Source organism: Elephas maximus, chromosome 4, assembly GCF_024166365.1.
Source record: "Elephas maximus indicus isolate mEleMax1 chromosome 4, mEleMax1 primary haplotype, whole genome shotgun sequence".
Classification (NCBI taxonomy): Eukaryota; Metazoa; Chordata; class Mammalia; order Proboscidea; family Elephantidae; genus Elephas; species Elephas maximus.
The window spans coordinates 99,393,279-99,412,802 of record NC_064822.1 but is presented as its reverse complement, the minus strand read 5'-3'; the positions used below and the strand labels follow the sequence as shown (position 1 = coordinate 99,412,802).

At 38.1% G+C, this 19,524-nt stretch overlaps 1 protein-coding gene across 4 annotated transcripts in view; it reads left to right on the top strand.

Moving 5' to 3' along the window:
- Nucleotides 1-19,524, top strand: part of NELL2 (neural EGFL like 2) — a 485,920-nt gene that overhangs the window by 287,371 nt on the left and 179,025 nt on the right. For all 4 annotated transcript variants that reach the window (XM_049882891.1, XM_049882892.1, XM_049882890.1 and 1 more), the window contains exon 14: nucleotides 16,781-16,906. In XM_049882891.1, coding sequence (XP_049738848.1) covers nucleotides 16,781-16,906 — 126 coding nt within the window. The remainder of the gene's footprint in view (nucleotides 1-16,780; nucleotides 16,907-19,524) is intronic.

Genomic DNA, 19,524 nt, shown 5'->3' with positions numbered 1-19,524 from the left:
TCATAAGCAAAGCAGTCTAAGCCCCTATTCTCAGAAATCTGACTACTTTCTAGTAGAGGCAACATTTAAGATTTATGCCCTTTTTCCAGATACAGATAAAACGAGGGTCATGATGATTTTATGCTTTGATAAAATAAGTAGTTCTATTTTATACCCTTTGGCAGTTGTTTTCTAAGACCTTAGTATACAATGTCCATGTGGTCCATGGGAGAAGCAAACCAGCAATATGGACCATCACCTGGGAGTTCGTTAGAAATGCAGAACCTCTGACTTTATCCCAGACCTACTCTCACTATATAAACCCACATGCTTCACCCCATCCTTTCTTCCTTCTCCCTTGTCTCCCTCGAATAGATACCCCTCCTTCTAGGAGTAATGAGTCCACCTGGTTACTGAATCTCATTTCTTTCTGCCTTCAGAGGAACCTTTCTCCAGCCCCTCATCTCAGCTAATTTCAACCTCTTTATCTCTGTTTGCTCCTTCCCATCAACATTTGAATATGCTCGTCTCTTTCTTAACAGCATACACTCAGTGCACCCATTTTTTCATGTTTTACACATTCGAACTACTTAAATCTAGATTCTTTCCCATATCCCTTCCAAACTGTTCTCACCTAGGTCAATGATATCTTCCATATTGAGAAATCAAATGAACACCTTTCAGTCAGTGTCTTACTTGACCTCTAGGCAGCAATTAATTCTATTGATCACTTCTCCTTGAATACTTATTTACCTTGTCTTCATGACTCTTCACTATATGGATCATGGCACTGAGTTGCAAACAATAGAATCCCTGCTGGCAGTTTAAGTACAAAAGGAACGTATTGAAAGAGCCTCACAGTATCTCTGGGAGGGCTGAAGAACAGGTTTAGGTGATATTCAGCCAAGACAACACCTATCACACCTGGGCATAAATCCCAGACCTCTGCTTCTTGGTGTTAACACCACAACTCATACAAATATCGCACATTTTTCACTGATAACACCCAGGACTGCACTCCAGAATCTATGCCACTGTTAACCATCCTGAACGCTGGATATCTCCTCCACTATACTTGCTTCCTTAGTCATCAAGTTCTCTTCTGAATTGAATTTCAGCATTAGTACCCCTGAGCTGATGTCCTAGGTCACAGACCTATATACTAGCTGCTAAGGATGCTGAAAAATTGAATGTGATTTTTATCTTGGGAAGGTAGGAACTCCCCTAAATGTAAATTGTGTGCTCAAGAAGTAATGGGTGGCCATTTTGATCGTTATTTTCCTGCTACCCCTCTGAGCAACTTTTCCCAGTCTCCTTTCTTTACTTGCCTCTTAAATGTTCAAGTTCATCAGAGCTCCATTTTAATTTTTTTCTCTCCATTCTGCACTCTCTTCTTAAGTGATCTTGTCTAGCGCTATGACTTTAATTACCCTCTCTGCTTATGACTTCCAAATCTTTATCTCCATCCAAATCCTCTCTCCTGAGCTATAGACCTACATATCTAAATGGCTTATGACACTTCTACTGAATATGTCATAAACCAAAACCCACTGCTGTCAAGTTGATTCTGACTCATAGCAATCCCATAGGACAGAATAGAACTGCTTCGTAGGGTTTCCAGGGCCATAAATCTTCACAGAAACAGACCACCGCATCTTTCTCCCGCAGAGCAGCTGGTGGGTTTGAACTGCCAACATTTCGGTTAGCAGCTGAATGCTTAACCACTGAGCAACCAGGTTCCTGGATATGTCATATCAAAACAAAACAAAGCAAGCCCGTGGCTGTCGAGTTGATTCTGACTCATAGTGACCCTATAGACAGGGTAGAACTGCCCCATAGGGTTTCCAAGGAGCAGTTGGTGGATTCACATTGCCAACCTTTTGGTTAGCAGCCATAGCTCTTAACCATTGCACTATCAGGTCTCAACATGTCTAAAACCATACTCCTTTGTAACGCAAATGTGTTCCTTCAGTTTCACACACTACAAATTCACTCAGTTGTTCAGGTAAGAAATGAAGATACTATCCTTGAGAACTTCCCTCTCTTATCAGGCATCCAGTCCGTCCCAGAGTGCAATCAAATTTAGCTCCTGATTCTACCATATTCCTTCCTTATTGAACTAGATTATATTGTCACAAACATAGGAACCCAAGGTAGTAAGTGAGTTTCCTCTTAGCTTCCAGTTTTGCTTCTTTCTAGTCCATCTTCTACCCTGAAATTAAAAAAACATGTGCCTAGCAACTCATATTATCATATACTTCTGGTGATCACTCTTGGGGAAACACATACACACCTATAAAGAAAAATAGATGAGTTTACATACGCATAGACTGTCTCTGGAAAGTTGCACAAGAAATTGGTACCAGTGGTTATCTCAGGGATTAGGTTCAGGGAACTGAGTGGCTGAAGTTCAACTTACTTTCACTGTACACTGTATTGTATCTATTAAATATTATACCATGTGCACATATGACATATTAAAAAATTCATTAAAGAAACTTCGATGATTCCCACTGATCCTAGGATAATGTCAAACTCTTGTATGATTTGCAAGACCTCTACATAAAGAGCCCCTACTTACTTCATTAGCCCAGCTGAACATTTTGCTATTCTTTGAGTGTATCGGATCTCTCAATTCCCAGCAATTGCATATAGTTCCCTTGTTTGAAACGCTCTCTCTTTTCCCATCACACCTGGCTAGCTCTACTTCTCCTATAGTACTGTGTTCAGCTGTCATCCTAGAAGCTTGTCTTCCTAGAAGTTTGACTTACCTGCAAGATGAGATTAGGAGCCATCACTTTGGTCCTATCCTTATTAAACTGCCATGACATTGTATTACTATTATTCATCTCCCTTTCCAGAGAGACAAGTTCTGCAAGGACAGATACAGCACCCGCCTTATTAAAAGTTATGCCGTTGGTATCTAACTTAGTACTTTGGGCACAGTAAGAATTCAATAAGTAGTAATTTCATGGCTGAGCTATTCATGCTTATGTTTTTTCCTTAATACCATAAATACTATTTTGTGACCCAAACTCAATCCTGTCTCCAATTTTCCTACTGCATGTCTCCATATTTTTTTATTTCAATTTAGGAGTCCCCAAACTAGGAATAATTGTATTAAGAGTAGCAAGAAAATTGATGCAATGCTAGAGCTTTCACTTTTCTTAAAGAATGTAGAGTACAATTTGTAATCAATGAAATTAAAAAAAATAAAGGAAACTTATGACCCTTATTTTGAGATGTCAAAAAACCATGTTTCAGTAGTGTATGATGGATATAGTTTTTAATAAATAAAAATTAATAATATTTGGGAAACAAACTCTGTAATACCATTGCTTTTAAAACATATGATTGCTGGCAATTCCTTTGTTAGCTTATTTGTAAATGGCATTTTAATTTATGCTTTACCGATTTTTCACTGAGCAGCCTATTTATACTTGAAAATTTTTAATTTTTTAAAAAAATACTCTTATCTTCCCAAATGTTACTCTCAAATCTCTTTTCAGAATTATATTTCTCAGAACTTAGCCTTTTTCTTGGTATGTAAATTAAGTTATTGATCTCTTTGCCAACTTTACCCAGCCAGTTTTTCACAGCTGGTGGGCCAGTACTTAACAATAACCCATACTGATCTGTGTTATTCTTCAGTATGTGTAGTCTATGCAACTGAGCTGCATGACTTTGAGGTTTTATTGGCTAAGCAAGAAGGCATTAAAGAAAGTGTTCATTAATATGCTAATATAATTCTCTTACAGGGTAAAATTGGGATAAATGCTGTAGGCTTAGAAATATCCCTGCTACCCAAGGTTCTAAGGTGAGGGTAGCTCTGGGATGTGGCAGAGCACGCAAGATAGGGAACCTTATGCCTGAGTGCCCACTACCTCAAAGGTCAGTCTGGAGACAAGTCCCTGAGCCAAACGGAACATTAATTTGGGACCGGGAGTCTGGAAACATTGTTCCAGGTATGACTGCCACTGATTAACTGTGTAAATGGACACTAGAGGGATCTTCCAAAAACACAGATCTGAGTAAATTAATCCCTTCATAAAATGTTTCTCAGTTCACATAGAAAGAATGAAGTCCAAATATTTTAATGTGGCTTATGAAAGCATGATTTGATTCCTACCACCTTTTTAATTTGTCCCTGGATTCTTGTGCCTCCTTTTCTTCAATTGTAAATGGCTGGGGTTAAGTTAGGTGATTTCTAAAGGATCTTTCAGACCTAAAAATCTACGATTCTGAATAATTACAAAGATTGCCTCAGCTTTCAGATAGGATAAAAGGGAATTTATAAATTCCTGCTTCTAAAATAGACGAGCTTGAATTATCCTGGGGCAAGAGACGTTGTTCAAGTTCAAGTTCAAGAAACACAGTTTACTTCTGCTTTTTAAGTTTAGTGGAACGTGACTGTGAACAAAGTCCTGGAGAATCAGCTTCTCCACTGCAGCCCTCTGCATCTTGCATTCTCTTTGTTAGGATTGTAAAGTTTGAGGATTGTAAAAACCAGTTGCCGTAGAGTCAGTTCTGACTCATGGCCACCCTGTGAGTGTCAGAGTAGAACTGTGTTCCGGAGGGTTTTTGATGACTAATTTTTTGGAAGTAGATCACCAGACCTTTCTTCTGAGGCACCTCTGGGTGTAATCAAATATCTAGCCTTTCAGTTAGCAGCCAAATACCTTAACCATTTGCATCACTCAGGGACTTTTGATGGCTGGGAACAACAACAACAAAAAAACCTATTGCCATCGAGTCGATTCGAACTCATGTTGACCCTGTAGGACAGAGTAGAACTGTCCCACAGGGTTTCCAAGGAGTGCTGGTAGATTCAGCCAAGTTCTTAACCACTGTACCACCAAGGCTTACTGTGACCTTGGGCTGGTAATGACCTAGAAAACATCCAGCCTTTGTTTTATAGGTGGTAAAACTAAGGCCCAGAGAGATGAAATGCCTGTCAGGTTTGTAGTAGGGCCAAGGCTAGAACCCAGGCTTCCTTATCCCCACATCAGTGTTCTTCTACTCTACAAGATTGCGTCACCATGATGGCTCATGTTTGTTGTTCATTTACATAGGCTATGTCTAAGTAAATGCATGGGCATCATGCTGGAAAGACAGTGGGTTCACTCTGCCGAGTTGAGCTCCAGGTCAGACCAGTGTGAATGAGGGTATTGTCCCTTTTCTCCTTCAAGATGAAAGGCCTTGAAGGGATTCATTGATTCATTGAACAGATAATTAATGAGGGTCAGCCATTTTTCTGGACAAGGTCTCTACCTTCCTGAATCTCATATTCCAATGGAAATAGATAGACAGCAGACATATTAATAAACAACTTTAATAGGATACCTTCGGATATTGATAAGTAATATAAAGAAAACAATAAAGGTGTAGCAGAATGAAGTTACTGGGGCTAGGAGATTACTTTAGATTTAATAACCACAATGGGCTGCCAGAAGAATGAATAGATCTGCCTTGGAAGAAGTACAGCCAGAATGCTCCTTAGAAATGAGGATACCAAGACTTCATCTCACGTACTTTGGACATGTTATCAGGAGGCTCGGTCCCTGGAGAAGAACATCGTGCTTGGTAAAGTAGAGAGTCAGTGAAAAAGAGGAATACCCTCAACAAGGTGGAATGAAACAGTGGCTATAACAATGGGCTCAAACATAGCATCGGCTGTGAAGATAGTGCAGGACTGGGCAGTATTTCATTCTCTTGTACATAGGGTCACTATGAGTTGGAACCAACCTGACAGCACCTAAGAACAACATCAACAAGGCTCATACCTTCATTAATTCATAAAAGTACCATTACCTCAATTGCACACCTTTACCACCTCCCCTGAAATTTATTTTTCTGTGCCACCTCCCTATTCTCTCCTTCCAAATGTTTTAATGTCTTTATATCACAGCAAAGAAGGTGACTTCCTCTTATTTGTTGGACTTTTAGTGCAGTCACATAATGTCCCTTATCCCATAACTATATTTCCTTTTTTTCCTGTACAAACTTCAGTCAAATGGATTATTTATTGTTCATCAACGTTTCATGCTTCTGCTGCCCATGCTGCCCATCCTAGCCTTGAATATCTCCAGTATTCCCCTTCATCTTTGAGTATCTCTATTAGCCAAGATAACCCTACGCAGCAGTTCTGCTCTGTCACATGGGGTCACAGTAAGTCAGAATCAACTCAATAGCACCCAGCAACAACGTTTGAAACTCCTTTCTGTGGCAGCTCCTTCCACCTTTGTGCAGGTCATTCACTTTAATCCTATGTTTTCTTCAAAATCCGCTTTAAGCCCTGCCATGCCATCAAATTTTCCTAGGTTGCCTCTACTCCTAGTCATCAACCTTCCTTTGAACACCAGTCCTTGTAGTGTTATTTTTTGGCACTTAGCATATACTACCTCATACTGTTATTCATGTAACTCTGTCCTGGCTTCTTAATTTCATTATCAAGTTGGAGAGAGGGCAGAGTTATGAAATTATTTATATTTCTAGAACCTAGAAATTCTCAAATGGTTCTGTATTAAAAGCTTCTTAGAACAAGCAGACATTGTGTTTCGTTTTATTTTTTTAATGTTAGTTGCTCCCAATTCAACGCAAATTGTGTATGTTTTTGTTATATTAGGTGTGGCTTGATAACATTATGATTGTTATGTGTCATTTTCTCCAGCTAGAATTTATCTTTGTTGCCTAATACAATACTTGGAGCATAATGCATGCCCATTATATACTTGTTGAATACATGAATAAACAAATGAAGGCTTAAAAATATGACTAAATATCTGAGAGCTTGTAATTTGCTAATGTATACTGTTGGTTTTAAGGAGGAAAGTAGGGGGAGCTATGGTAATATAGTGATCTTGACACTTATTTGACCATGTAATAGTCTGTTTTCAAGGAACCATGAAGCTCTCTTAGAGATAACTGCTCTTTAAAATGCAGTAATGGAATGCTTGCTTAAAACATTAAGGCGTGATGATGATGATGATAATTGATTATTATGATGATATTATTATTTTTTGGATTGTAAGCCCTCTTAGGATAGTAACTTTCTTTGTACCAAATTTGAAAGGGACGTTAAAGGCTACTTGGCCCAGCTATGCACCCTTTACTTGAATCTCTACAATGTGCCTAGCTCATGTTTGAATGCTTCCATTTGGCAGTAAGCTAAGATCTTCTGTGGCAGCTTTTTCCAACTTTGTGCAGCTCTTTCTGCTTACTAGAAAGATATATTGAGGCAAACTCTTTCCCCTGGTATCCCTCTGTGGTTTTAGTTCTACCCCTTAGGGCCATCCATTGATATCTGACCAAGAATCTAGGAAAGAGTCTTGTACATGGAAGACATTCAATAAATGTGTAGAGAGTTGAATTGAATCGTAAGAATTTAAGTCATTAAATTTCTGAATTGGGATTTGGAACTAAAATAAACACTGGACTAAATCTGAACATGATTTTCCACTAGATTACTTTTTAGTCATGCCATTTTTTGTGCCTTTGAGTATCAGCACTGTAAATGGAAATGACATTTATATAGCCTTGCAGTTTTAGTATGAAAATGAAGATCTTTGGGGACTTCTTCCTCAGAAGATAGGGCATGAGAAATCAGAAAAAGCAAGTGGCAATTAGGTATACAGCATTACAATGATATGTTTTGGTGTTTTACTTCTTTCTCCCTTATAACACTGCTCCAAAAAATAAGCCTGACCTTCTATATCTCTTAGTCATGAAACCAATAGTTTATATCATGCAAAGCATTCAAATTTCTAAAAGGTTTTTCACATTAAATAGCCTCCTTGATTTTGCTTTACAACCTTTCATTGAATTTTTTCTGACAGTATGATAGTTTAAAAGGGAAACATATACAAAAAAATTGGACAGGTTAATGTCCCCCCAACCACCTGGGACGTAGACCCAACAATTAACGTTAAAAGATAGTATTATAGAAGGGCAACTTAACCCTTGTTACAGAAATTATCTCTATTTATCTTTATAAACCAATTAAACACTCACTTGCAGCTGTAAATAGGGTCCTATTAACAGAAATAACCCTAATTCACTGACTCCTTTCTCTACTTTCTCCCATAGGCTTTTAATGCTGTAAACATTCCCATCCTTAAAGTATTTTGGGAAGGATCTGGAGTGTTTCACATGTGCTTATGAGTTTGATTTGTCACGTTTGATTGATATTCCTGCTGGGGGAGGCTTCAATAGGATAATGTTTTATCTTTGGAGAGTGCTACAGTACCTGCAGGAATCAACACTTGCTCCAGTTGGGACTCATAGTCCTGCCCCAGGCACTGAAGTTGATTCTCTGCCTCTATGATGAATCATGGTCTCTTAACTGGAACTATTCTTGTTTTGAGGTGATGCCATATTGCACTCAGTGTGATTCTTCTCTCTGAGACCAAGGTGTTGTCACTGAGTTGTGTTCTATATTCCTGGGTCTTTCATTCCCAAGGGTAAATTCTTTATCCATTTGTGCACATGGACTTCTTGATGTCCACCCCTCCAGTTTACAAGCTTAAACCTAAGCGACTCCTGCTCTGGCTTTTCAAATAGCTTTCAACTCTCTGCATAACCGTCTCTGAGGGGCTGGGTTAAAGCTCATTGATCCAGCTGAGCACATTAATAATTCCACCTGACTTCTATTATGATCTTAAGATCCTAGAAGTAATTGAGTTTTCATCAAATTCCCCTAGAGGGCTTGCAGTTTGATTTTTAGGCTATAATTGAATGTGATATTTTCCTTGTAGACCAGTACAAACATTTAGAAGTAGTGTGGTATCCTGAAAAGACTGTTACACTAGAAGTCAGAAAATCTGAGAACCATTCTTAGATCTCACGGAAATGAGCCTTGAAGTATTTATTCATTCATTCGGTAGCATTTATTAATTCCTATAATGTTGTAGATACTCTACACTAGATTGTGGTTTAAATTTTTTATTGTACACTCAATAATCCTCAACCCTTTTAGGCATTAAACCAGGGGTCATTAAAGTATGCCCTGTGGGCCAAATCTGGCCTACCACCTGCTTTTATAGGTTTTTATTGGAACGCTGCCAACTTCCTTCATTCGTATTGTTTATGGCTGCTTTCATGCCACAACGGCAGAGTTGAGTAGTTATGACAGAGATCCTAGGGCACCCAAAACCTAAAATATTTACTATCTGGTCCTTTACAGAAGTATTTTAATGATTCCCTACATTAGACTCACCATGGAGAAAATTAAAAAAAAAATTATATATATATTATATGTATTGGAAATCATAAAAAATGAAATAGAATACGTTAGCGGTGATATCCTAGGCATTAAAGAGCTGAAAAGAACTGGTATTGGCCATTTTGAATTGGAAAATCCTATGGTCTACTATGCTGGCAATGACAAATTGAAGAGGAATGGCCTTGTGTTGATCATCAAAAATAACATTTCAAGATCTAGCCCGCAGTACAGTGCTGTCAGTAATGGGATAATATACATTGGCCTACAAGGAAGAACAGTTAATACTACTATTGTTCAGATTTACACAGCAGCCACTAATGCCAAAGATGAAGAAATTAAAGATTTTTACCAACTTCTACGGTCTGAAATTAATCAAACATGTAGTCAGCATGTGCTGATAATTACTGGTGATTGGAATGTGAAAGCTGGAAACAAGGAAGAAGGAACAGGAGTTGGAAAATATGGCCTTGGTGATAGAAACGGTGCCAGAGATCACATGATAGAATTTTGCAAGACCAACGAGTTCTTCGCTACAAATACCTTTTTTCAACAACATAAACTGTGACTATATACGTGTACCTTGTTGGATGGAATACACAGGAATCAAATTGACTACGTTTGTGAGAAGAGGTCATGGAAAAGCTCAATATCATACAGAACAAAGCCAGGGGCCAACGGCAGAACAGACCATCAGTTGCTTATATGCATGTTCAAGTTAAGCTGAAGAAAATTAGAACAAGTCCATGAGAGCCAAAGTATGACCTTGAATACTAACAAAAGAAGACCAGTTAAGTTGTGGAATGACATGAAGGACATCATATATGAAGAAAGCAAGAGCTCATTAAAAAGACAGGGAGGAAAGAAAAGACCAAAGTGGTTGTCAGAGAAGACTCTGAAACTTACTCTTGAATGTAGAGTAGGTAAAGCAAATGGAAGAAGTGATGACGTAAAAGATCTAAACAGAAGGTTTCAAAGGGCAGCTTGAGAAGACAAAGTATTACAATGAAATGTGAAAAGACCTAGAGTTAGAAAACCAAAAGGGAAGAACATACTCAGAATTACTCCAGCTGAAAGAATTGAAGAAGAAATTCAAGCCTCAAGTTGCAATATTGAAGAACTCCAACAGCAAAATATTAAATGACACAGGAAGCATTAAAAGAAGATGGAAGGAACATACAGAGTTACTGGACCAGAATGAATTGGTCGACATTTAACCATTTCAGGAGGTCGTATATGTTCAAGAACCAGTGATACTGAAGGAAGAAGTCCAAGCTATACTGAAGGCATTGGTGAAAAACAAGCCTTCAGGAACTGACGGAATACCAACTGAGATGTTTCAACAAACTGATACAGTGCTGGGAGTGCTCACTCTTCTATGTCAAGAAATTTAGAAGACTACCTGACCAACCGACTGGAAGAAACTCGACGGCCCCTAACAACAACAGCAACAAATATATATATATATATACATATATATATGACAACTTTGCTTTTTAACGCTTAAAAGAGGTCTGTTGCAGCACATTTGGACTATGCAATACGTCCTTTGATTGCTTGACTGCTGCTTTCATGGGCGTCAATTGTTGCTCCAAGTAAAATGAATTCCTTGACAAATTCAGTCTTTTCTCTGTTTATCATGATGTTGCTTATTGGTCCAGTTGTGAGGATTTTTATTTTCTTTATGTTGAGGTGTAATTCATACTGAAGTCTGTCGTCTTTGACCTTCATCAGGAAGTGCTTCAAGTTCTCTTCACTTTCAGCAAGCAAGGTTGTGTCATCTGCATATAGCAGGTTGTTAATAAGTCTTCCTCCAATCCTGATGGCGAGGTCTTCTTCATATAGTCCAGCTTCTCGGATTATTTGCTTAGTATATAGACTGAATAGGTATGGGAAAGGACATTTTGCTGATGAACACCTTTCCTGACTTTAATCCATGCAGTATTCCCTTGTTCTGTTTGATCGACTGATTATTCATCTATGTACAGGTTCCTCATGAGCACAATTAAGTGTTCTGGAATTCTCATTCTTTGCAATGTTATGATCCACAGAGTCGAATGCCTTTGCACAGTCAGTATAGCACAGGTAAACATCTTTCCGGCATTCTCTGCTTTCAGCCAGGATCCACCTGACATCAATAATGATATCCGTGATTCCATGTCCTCTTCTGAATCCAGCTTGAATTTCTGGCAGTTCCTTTTGATAATACTGCTGAAGCCACTTTTGAATGATCTTCAGCAAAATGTTACTTATGTGTGATACTAATGATATCGTTCAATAATTTCCACATTCCGTTGGAACACTTTTCTTCGGAATAGGCATAAATACGGATCTCTTCCAGTTGATTGTCCAGGTAGCTGTTTTCCAAATTTCTTGGCATAGACAAGTGAGCACCTCCAGTGCAGCATCTGTTTATTGAAACATCTCAATTGATATTCCATCAGTTCCTGAAGGCTTGTTTTTCACCAATGCCTTCAGTATAGCTTGGACTTCTTCCTTCAGTATCACTGGTTCTTGATCATATACTACCTCCTGAAATGGTTAAATGTCGACCAATTCATTTTGGTCCTGTGACTCTGTATATTCCTTCCATCTTCTTTTTTTTTTTTTTTTAAATTTTTATTGTGCTTTAAGTGAAAGTTTACATATCAAGTCAGTCTCACACAAAAATTTATATACACCTTGCTACATACTCCCAATTACTCTCCCCCTAATGAGACAGCCTGCTCCCTCCCTCCACTCTCTCTTTTTGAGTCCATTTTGTCAGCTTCTCACCCCCTCTACCCTCTTATCTCCCCTCCAGGCAGGAGATGCAAACATAGTCTCAAGTGTCCACCTGATCCAAGAAGCTCAGTCCTCACCAGCATCTCTTTGCAACCCATTGTCCAGTCCAATCCCTGTTTGAAGAGCTGGGTTTGGGAATGGTTCCTGTCCTGGGCCAACAGAAGGTCTGGGGGTCATGACCACCAGGGTCCTTCTAGTCTCAGTCAGACCATTAAGTCTGGTCTTTTTATGAGAATTTGGGATCTGCATCCCACTGCTCTCCTGCTCCCTCAGGGGTTCTCTGTTGTGTTCCCTGTTAGGGCAGTCATCGGTTGTAGCCGGGCACCATTTAGTTCTTCTGGTCTCAGGATGATATAGTCTCTGGTTTATGTGGCCCTTCCTGTCTCTTGGGCTCCTAATTACCTTGTGTCCTTGGTGTTCTTCATTCTCCTTTGCTCCATGTGGGTTGAGACCAATTGATGCATCTTAGATGGCCACTTGCTAGCATTTAAGACCTCAGACGCCTCTCTCCAAGGTGGGATGCAGAATGTTTTCTTAGTAGATTTTATTATGCCAGTTGACTTAGATGTCCCCTGAAACCAATGTCCCCCAAACCCCTGCCCCTGCTACACTGGCCTTTGAAGCATTCAGTTCATTCAGGAAACTTTTTTGCTTTTGGTTTAGTTCAGTTGTGCCGACCTCACCTGTATTGTGTGCTGTCTTTCCCTTCACCTAAAGGAGGTCTTGTCTAGTATCTAATTAATGAATTCTCCTCTCCCACTCTCCTTCCCTCCCCCCTCTTATAACTATCAAAGAATATTTTCTTCTCTGTTTAAACTATTTCTTGAGTTCTTATAATAGTGGTCTTATGCAATATTTGTCCTTTTGCAACTGACTAATTTCACTTGGCATAATGCCTTCCAGATTCCTCTATGTTATAAAATATTTCACAGATTCATCACTGTTCTTTATCGACGTGTAGTATTCCATTGTGTGAATATACCATAATTTATTTATCCATTCAGCCATTGATGGGCACTTTGGTTGCTTCAATCTTTTTGCTATTGTAAACAGTGCTGCAGTGAACATGGGTGTGCATATATCTGTTCATGTGAAGGCTCTTATTTCTCTAGGATATATTCCAAGGAGTGGGATTGCTGGATCGTATGGTAGTTCTATTTCTAGTTTTTTAAGGAAGCGCTAAGTTGATTTTCAAAGTGGTTGTACAATTTTACATTCCCACCAGCAGTATATGAGTGTTCCAGTCTCTCCACAGCCTCTCCAGCATTTATGGTTTTGTGTTTTTTGGATTAATGCCAGCCTTGTTGGAGTGAGGTGGAATCTCATTGTAGTTTTGATTTGCATTTCTCTAATGGCTTTTTTTTTTTTTTTAATGGCTAATGATCGTGAGCATTTCCTCAAGTATCTGTTAGCTACCTGAATGTCTTCTTTAGTGACGTGTCTGTTCATATCTTTTGCCCATTTTTTAATTGGGTTATTTGTCTTTTTGCTCCTTCCATCTTCTTTTGATGCTTCTTGCATCATTTAATATTCTGCCATTGGAATTTTTCAATGTTGAAACTCGAGACTTGAATTTTTTCTTCAGTTCTTTCAGCTTGAGTAATTCTGAGTGTGTCCTTCCCTTTTGGCTTTCTAATTCTAGGTCTTTTCACATTTCATTGTGATTCTTTGTCTTCTCAAGCTGCCCTTTGAAATCTTCTGTTCAACTCTTTTACTTCATTTCTTCCTGTTGCTTAGCTACATTCGAGAGCAAGTTTCAGAGTCTCTTCTGACATATTTTGGTCTTTTCTTTCTTCCCTGTCTTTTTAATGACCTCTTGCTTTCTTCATGTATGATGTCCTTGATGTCGTTCCACAACTTGTCTGGTCTTTGTATATATATAAACGCTGTTGCCATCGAGTCAGTTCCGACTCTACCCTATAGTATGGAGTAGAACTGCCCCGTAAGGTTTGCAAGAAGGGGCTGGCTGATTTGAACTGCCTATCTTTTAGTTATCAGCTGAGCTCTTAACCAGTATATATATAGCCCTGGTGGTGCAGTGATTAAAATGATCAACTACTAACTGAAAGGTCAGTGGTTCAAAACTGCCAGGAGCTCTGTGGGAGAGAGATGTGGCAGTCTGCTTCTGTAGAGATTTACAGCCTCAGAAACCCTGTGGGGTTGCTATGAGTCAGAATGGACTCGACAGCAGTGGATTTGCTTATATGTATATGTATAAAAATGATAATTATATATATGTATGTATGTATATATATTTCATGCTTGGCAGAGTACAGGGTCAGCGGAAAAGAGGAAGACCCTCAAAGAGGTGGATTGACACAGTGGCTGCAACGATGAGCTCAAGCATAACAACGATTGTAAGGATGGCGCAGGACCGGGCAGTGTTTCGTTCTGTTGTGCATAGGGTGGCTATGAGTCGGAACCGACTCGACGGCACCTAACAACAACATATATATATATATATATATATATATATATATATATATATATATATATATATATGTCTCCTGTGTTCCACCACAGACAATTACATCAGAATTTGGAGTGGGGTTTTGGTCCAACAACCAGTGTTTTTTTTTTTTTTTTTAAAGCATCTTAGATTAATATAATGTGCAGCCATAGTTAAGCAACACTAATAGATAATCTCTGCTCTTGAGATGTATGTATATAGTTTATTTGGGAGAAAGAAGCTTACAAAAATTAGTAAAAGTACAATTGTTACATCTATATGGAAATATTTATAAAATTCCAAGGTAGCACTTCATAGGAAGCATTTTACTTCATTAGAGAAGTTTTCAAGGAGGTCTGGTGGCACAATGGTTAAGTGCTTGGCTATTAACTGAAAGATTGGTGATTCGAACCCACCAGCTGCTCCAAGGGAGAAAAGACCTGGTGATCTTCTCCCATAAAGATGCCAATCTAGGAAAGTTTATAGGGGCGTTCTACTCTATCCTATATTGCCACTGTGAGTCAGAATCAGCTTGACAGCATACAATAACAACAACAGCGTAGTTTTCACAAGAAGGACATTTAAACAAAATCTTGAAGGATGAATTCACTGGTTTACAAGACTACTGGGGTGGTGGTGAAAGAAGTAGTTACAAGTAGAAAGAATAGCATATGCAAAGGCATGTATGGCCCATTCAAGAATGATCAGAGGCTCAGTGTGGCCAGAACACTGAAAGGGGAGATGGAAGTGCAGTCATAGAATGTAAAACCAAAACGAAAACCAAACCTGTTGCCGTCGAGTCGATTCTGACTCATAGCAACTCTGTAGGATAAAGTAAAACTTCCCCATAGGGTTTCTAAGGTTGTAATCTTCATGGAAGCAGACTGCCATGTCTTCCTGTCGTGGAGTGGCTGGTGAATTCCAACCCCCTTTTTTTTGTTCAGCAACTGAGTGCTTAACCACTGCATGACCAGGGCTTCTTATAAAATATAAAGCTAGAGAAATAAGGGCCAAACTGTGAAGGGCTTTGCAGGCCGGGATAAGAAGTTTGAAATTTATTGTGTTGACTGTGGGGAAGAATGGAAAATTGAGGTTCTCTGAGCCTCAGTTTTTCCAAATTTAAAATAAGGTGTTAGCTCAGATGATTGCCAAGAGCTATATAGCTGTAAAATATAGATTCCTGGGATGTGTCAGTTACACTTTTGATGCCCCCAGCACTGGAACTGTGATTGAGGTTTGTTATGGATTGAATTGTGTCCCGGTTATGGCATAACATGATCCCTGTAGTGGTGGGTTACCTGCCAGCTCCTATAGCTGTTCCATTTCTCTTCATAGTACAGTTAAGGTCAGTGTTACCTTGTCGGGAACATTTTATCAAATCACAGGGATTTGAGAAAGCAAATGTCTAGAGGAGAATTATCTTGTCTGGTCATTGCATCAAGGCACTTAGAAAACAGTCTTACATGATGATAGAATACCAGTGAGATACCTCATGTTCTACGCAGAGAGGTGCTGTAAAATGGGGACAGCTTTATTGTCAAAATTCACATTCTTCACAATTAATACTAGTGCCTCTTATGTCTTAGCATCTGTAAGTCTTTATACTAGAAATTTGGTGTATGAATCACCTCAGCAGATCTTCAATATAATGTCTTATTTTACAATATTAAAACTTCTCATCTATATCAGTTTGCTACATTGTAATTTAATCTCTGTTCAGACGCTTACTGAGTTTGCTATGTCTCTACTTTTATCCCTAATAAATTACATTGTTATTGGCTTTATATCTTTAAGTGAAGTTATTCAAGTTCTGGTGTATATTGAATACATTACTTATCTCTTGCAGGGTCTCCTGAAGTGTGCAGAATAGGTGGTGAATCAAAAAATAATATATTGTAGGCTCAGTAGTGTCAGCCAAACAAAATGACTCAAATATATATATCTTCCAGCTTCTACAGTTATCAACTGATGGCCCTCTTGTTTTATACTATGAAGCTTCTGAGATACTAAGGCAGCTGAGTCGGTACATTCTGATCCATTTTATCAAACGCAGGTAGATGAATGCACTGAAAATTTCAAAAGGTATTTTGAGTGATGCAAGTTGAAATAGACAGACCTCTTTGAAACTACAGCAAGAACTGTTGGGAAAAGCTCGTATAGTTTCTGTCATTTGAACAACATTCTGTCATTTGAAAACATATTCAAAACATCCTATTAAAAGAGATGTTTTGAATGTATTTTTCAAATGCTATTAAATTAGTAACTATTCCTCTCTCCACTAAAGACAAATTATAGGGAAACTCTAGTATATTGGCCACTGTTGACCCTTTGGCCCTACTTTTTCTCCCCAGACATTGATGAATGTGCGGAAGGGCGCCATTACTGCCGTGAGAATACAATGTGTGTCAATACCCCAGGTTCTTTCATGTGCATCTGCAAAACTGGATACATCAGAATTGATGATTATTCATGTACAGGTAAGTGGAGGCTATTTATAAAATAAAATCTTTCTATGCCTTAAGTTTACTTTTAAACTTTTCTTTTGACTGTTTTTTTTTTTTCTAACAGTATTCTAAAAATACTCCCTTGTAACAAAACATGTCTTAAGCAAAAGCACATCTTGATTTGGTAGTTAATCCTGAATCTGTGCTAAGGAAAGGAATACCTGGCTGTTCTGGATCAGCTTTGTATTTCCTGTTCGGAACACAAAGACAAATTAAATAACTAGATTAATATTGTACTACATTTATATTTTTAAACTATACTCAAAACTTGTGTTAATAGTAAATATGAGAAACAACCCCTAAAAACATTTATATTATGGTAGATTTTTGAATAATGAATAATGACATAAATCCTGTGATGAGTTTTTTTTTTCAGAAATAGTTTTTTGGGGTGCTAGTAATATTAAAGAGAATTGAAATTCTTCACACCTCTGAAAAGTGCATTTTTCTATATCAGTAGTTTCAGTAAGCCTGAGTTCCAGTTTAATGGCGAACAACAACAAAAACAATCTAAGATAAAACTATTGTACCTCAGAAAGTGATATTTTTTGATGTGCTCATTAAAAATAAGAGAGCTGGCAATTTTCAAGGGGTCTGCTGATTCTTTGGGATTAGAGATTTAAAAAGCTTTGTATGTTTTAATACTTCGTAGTGATATTTTTGTGTTTCTTACACCCTTAAAAAGTGTTAAAGATTTTACGTAATAGTATGTGATACACAATTTGGTCTAGTGTTGAGTAGGGATTGTTTCTTTAGGACAGTGTATTTTCAAGAGATTCATTTCCATTCTGAGTCTGTCTGTCGGGTGTAAATCCATGAGATGGTTTAGTTTTCATCCATTACAGAGAATCTTCTGCTTTGGCGTTGTATCTCCCAGTGCATTTTCCTTCCAGATAAAATCCCACAAATTACTGTTTGTTTTTGACTACTTAGGGAGAATTTTCCCTTAGGATTCCAAAGTATCTAATGATATAAATGAAGTATCCCCTTGCAAAAATGCCAGGGAAGGCCTAAATCACTATAAAGAAAACCTGTTCAGGCCAAGCTTTTTGTGCCTATAGAAAAAAAAAGGAGCCAAGAATTTCAAGACCTGGCAGATGATGGGATATATCTTCTTAATGAGGCCCCGGCATTTCCAACTTTTTTTTTTTCTTTTAAAAAAACTAGCACCACTTATTTCCGTGTTTCCACTTGAAGAAGAGAAACTTTCTTGCCCTTAAATTTCCTGTCTACTAAGATTAGGTATACAAATTTGAGAATTTATATCTGTACACAAAAGTCAGATTTTCTAGAGAATATGAGTAGCTTTTCATTTTGCAGTCCTGGTTCAGGTGATCATTGCCAAAAGTTATCTTTATAATAGACCATGTAGGGTCAGCACATATTCAGAGTTTAGTAAAGGAAATGAATGTTTAAATTTCACCTCTTTAGAACTTTCTTTCCTACAATTTGATATTAGCTTTTATATAAAAGAATTGCTTTGTCAAAAGCCTGGAAGAAATGACTCTTCTCAGGGGGGTTTGCCTTGCGGCTGAAGGCATCTAGGCTGTACCATCTCAAGAATGTGTACAAGACCAGAGCAGGACTTTGTTTCTTTGATAAAGACTGGAATTTATTTTCCCTCAATTCTTGTAACAGACATCTACATACTTGAAGTAGAAGGAATTCCGGAATAAATGCTTGGACACCACTGACAAGCCTTTCCCTGATGTTTGTGGCTGAGCTCTTAGAGTTCAGAATTTAGTTTGCTTCTGTACTTCTGCCCTGTTTCTTGTTGAAGAGCCTCCCCCCAACAAAACTTTACAAACTGACGCTGTCAAGACTGTACCCAGCAGAATCTCAAAGCTGCTTACCCCATCTGAAAACTAATCATAGGCATTCTAATTTAAAGACGAATCCAAGAGCAATACACTTTATAGTCAGGAGCTTTGATCGATAAAAGAAGCCTTTTTTGCTTTTATAACCCTGTAGCTCTGGCATAGAAATTATGTATGTTACAGAGTAATTACCTTCTGTAGTTGGTAGAATTGCACAGCTTTTCTTTCAGTTTCAGATGATGATTTGAGTTATGTTTTCCCCCGATCGTAAAATTTTGGATGGAAGAATTCTTAAAGAAAAGAAAATCTAGTTCAATCCCCTCCCTTTCACAAATGAGGAAACTGAGGCTCGAAGAGATTAGTTCCCTTAACCAAGGTCACACAGTTAGTGAAAGGCAAAATGGGTGCCATAAAACAAGCCTCCTTACTCTTAGTTCTTATGCTATTCACCGTCTAATTTGCAACTATATAAAAATAAGTAAAGCAAAAAGATTCATATTTTATGTAGAAATACATTATTCAATTTATAATGTTCTGTAATTAAACTGACTTTCATATAGATTATTGCAGCTCATTAGCTTCAACTCCAAGAGAAAATTTTCCCCTACAAATCTTTTAATAATAATCTTAAATCAGAAGTCAGTAGAAGAAATATAAATCACTGTTATCTGGCCTCTGACTCTATTAGACAGTTGAACTAATGACTCACTTGTAACATTTGTACAAATAACACAGCAGTTTATACGCTTCTAAGCTCATTAAAATGATTTTCCT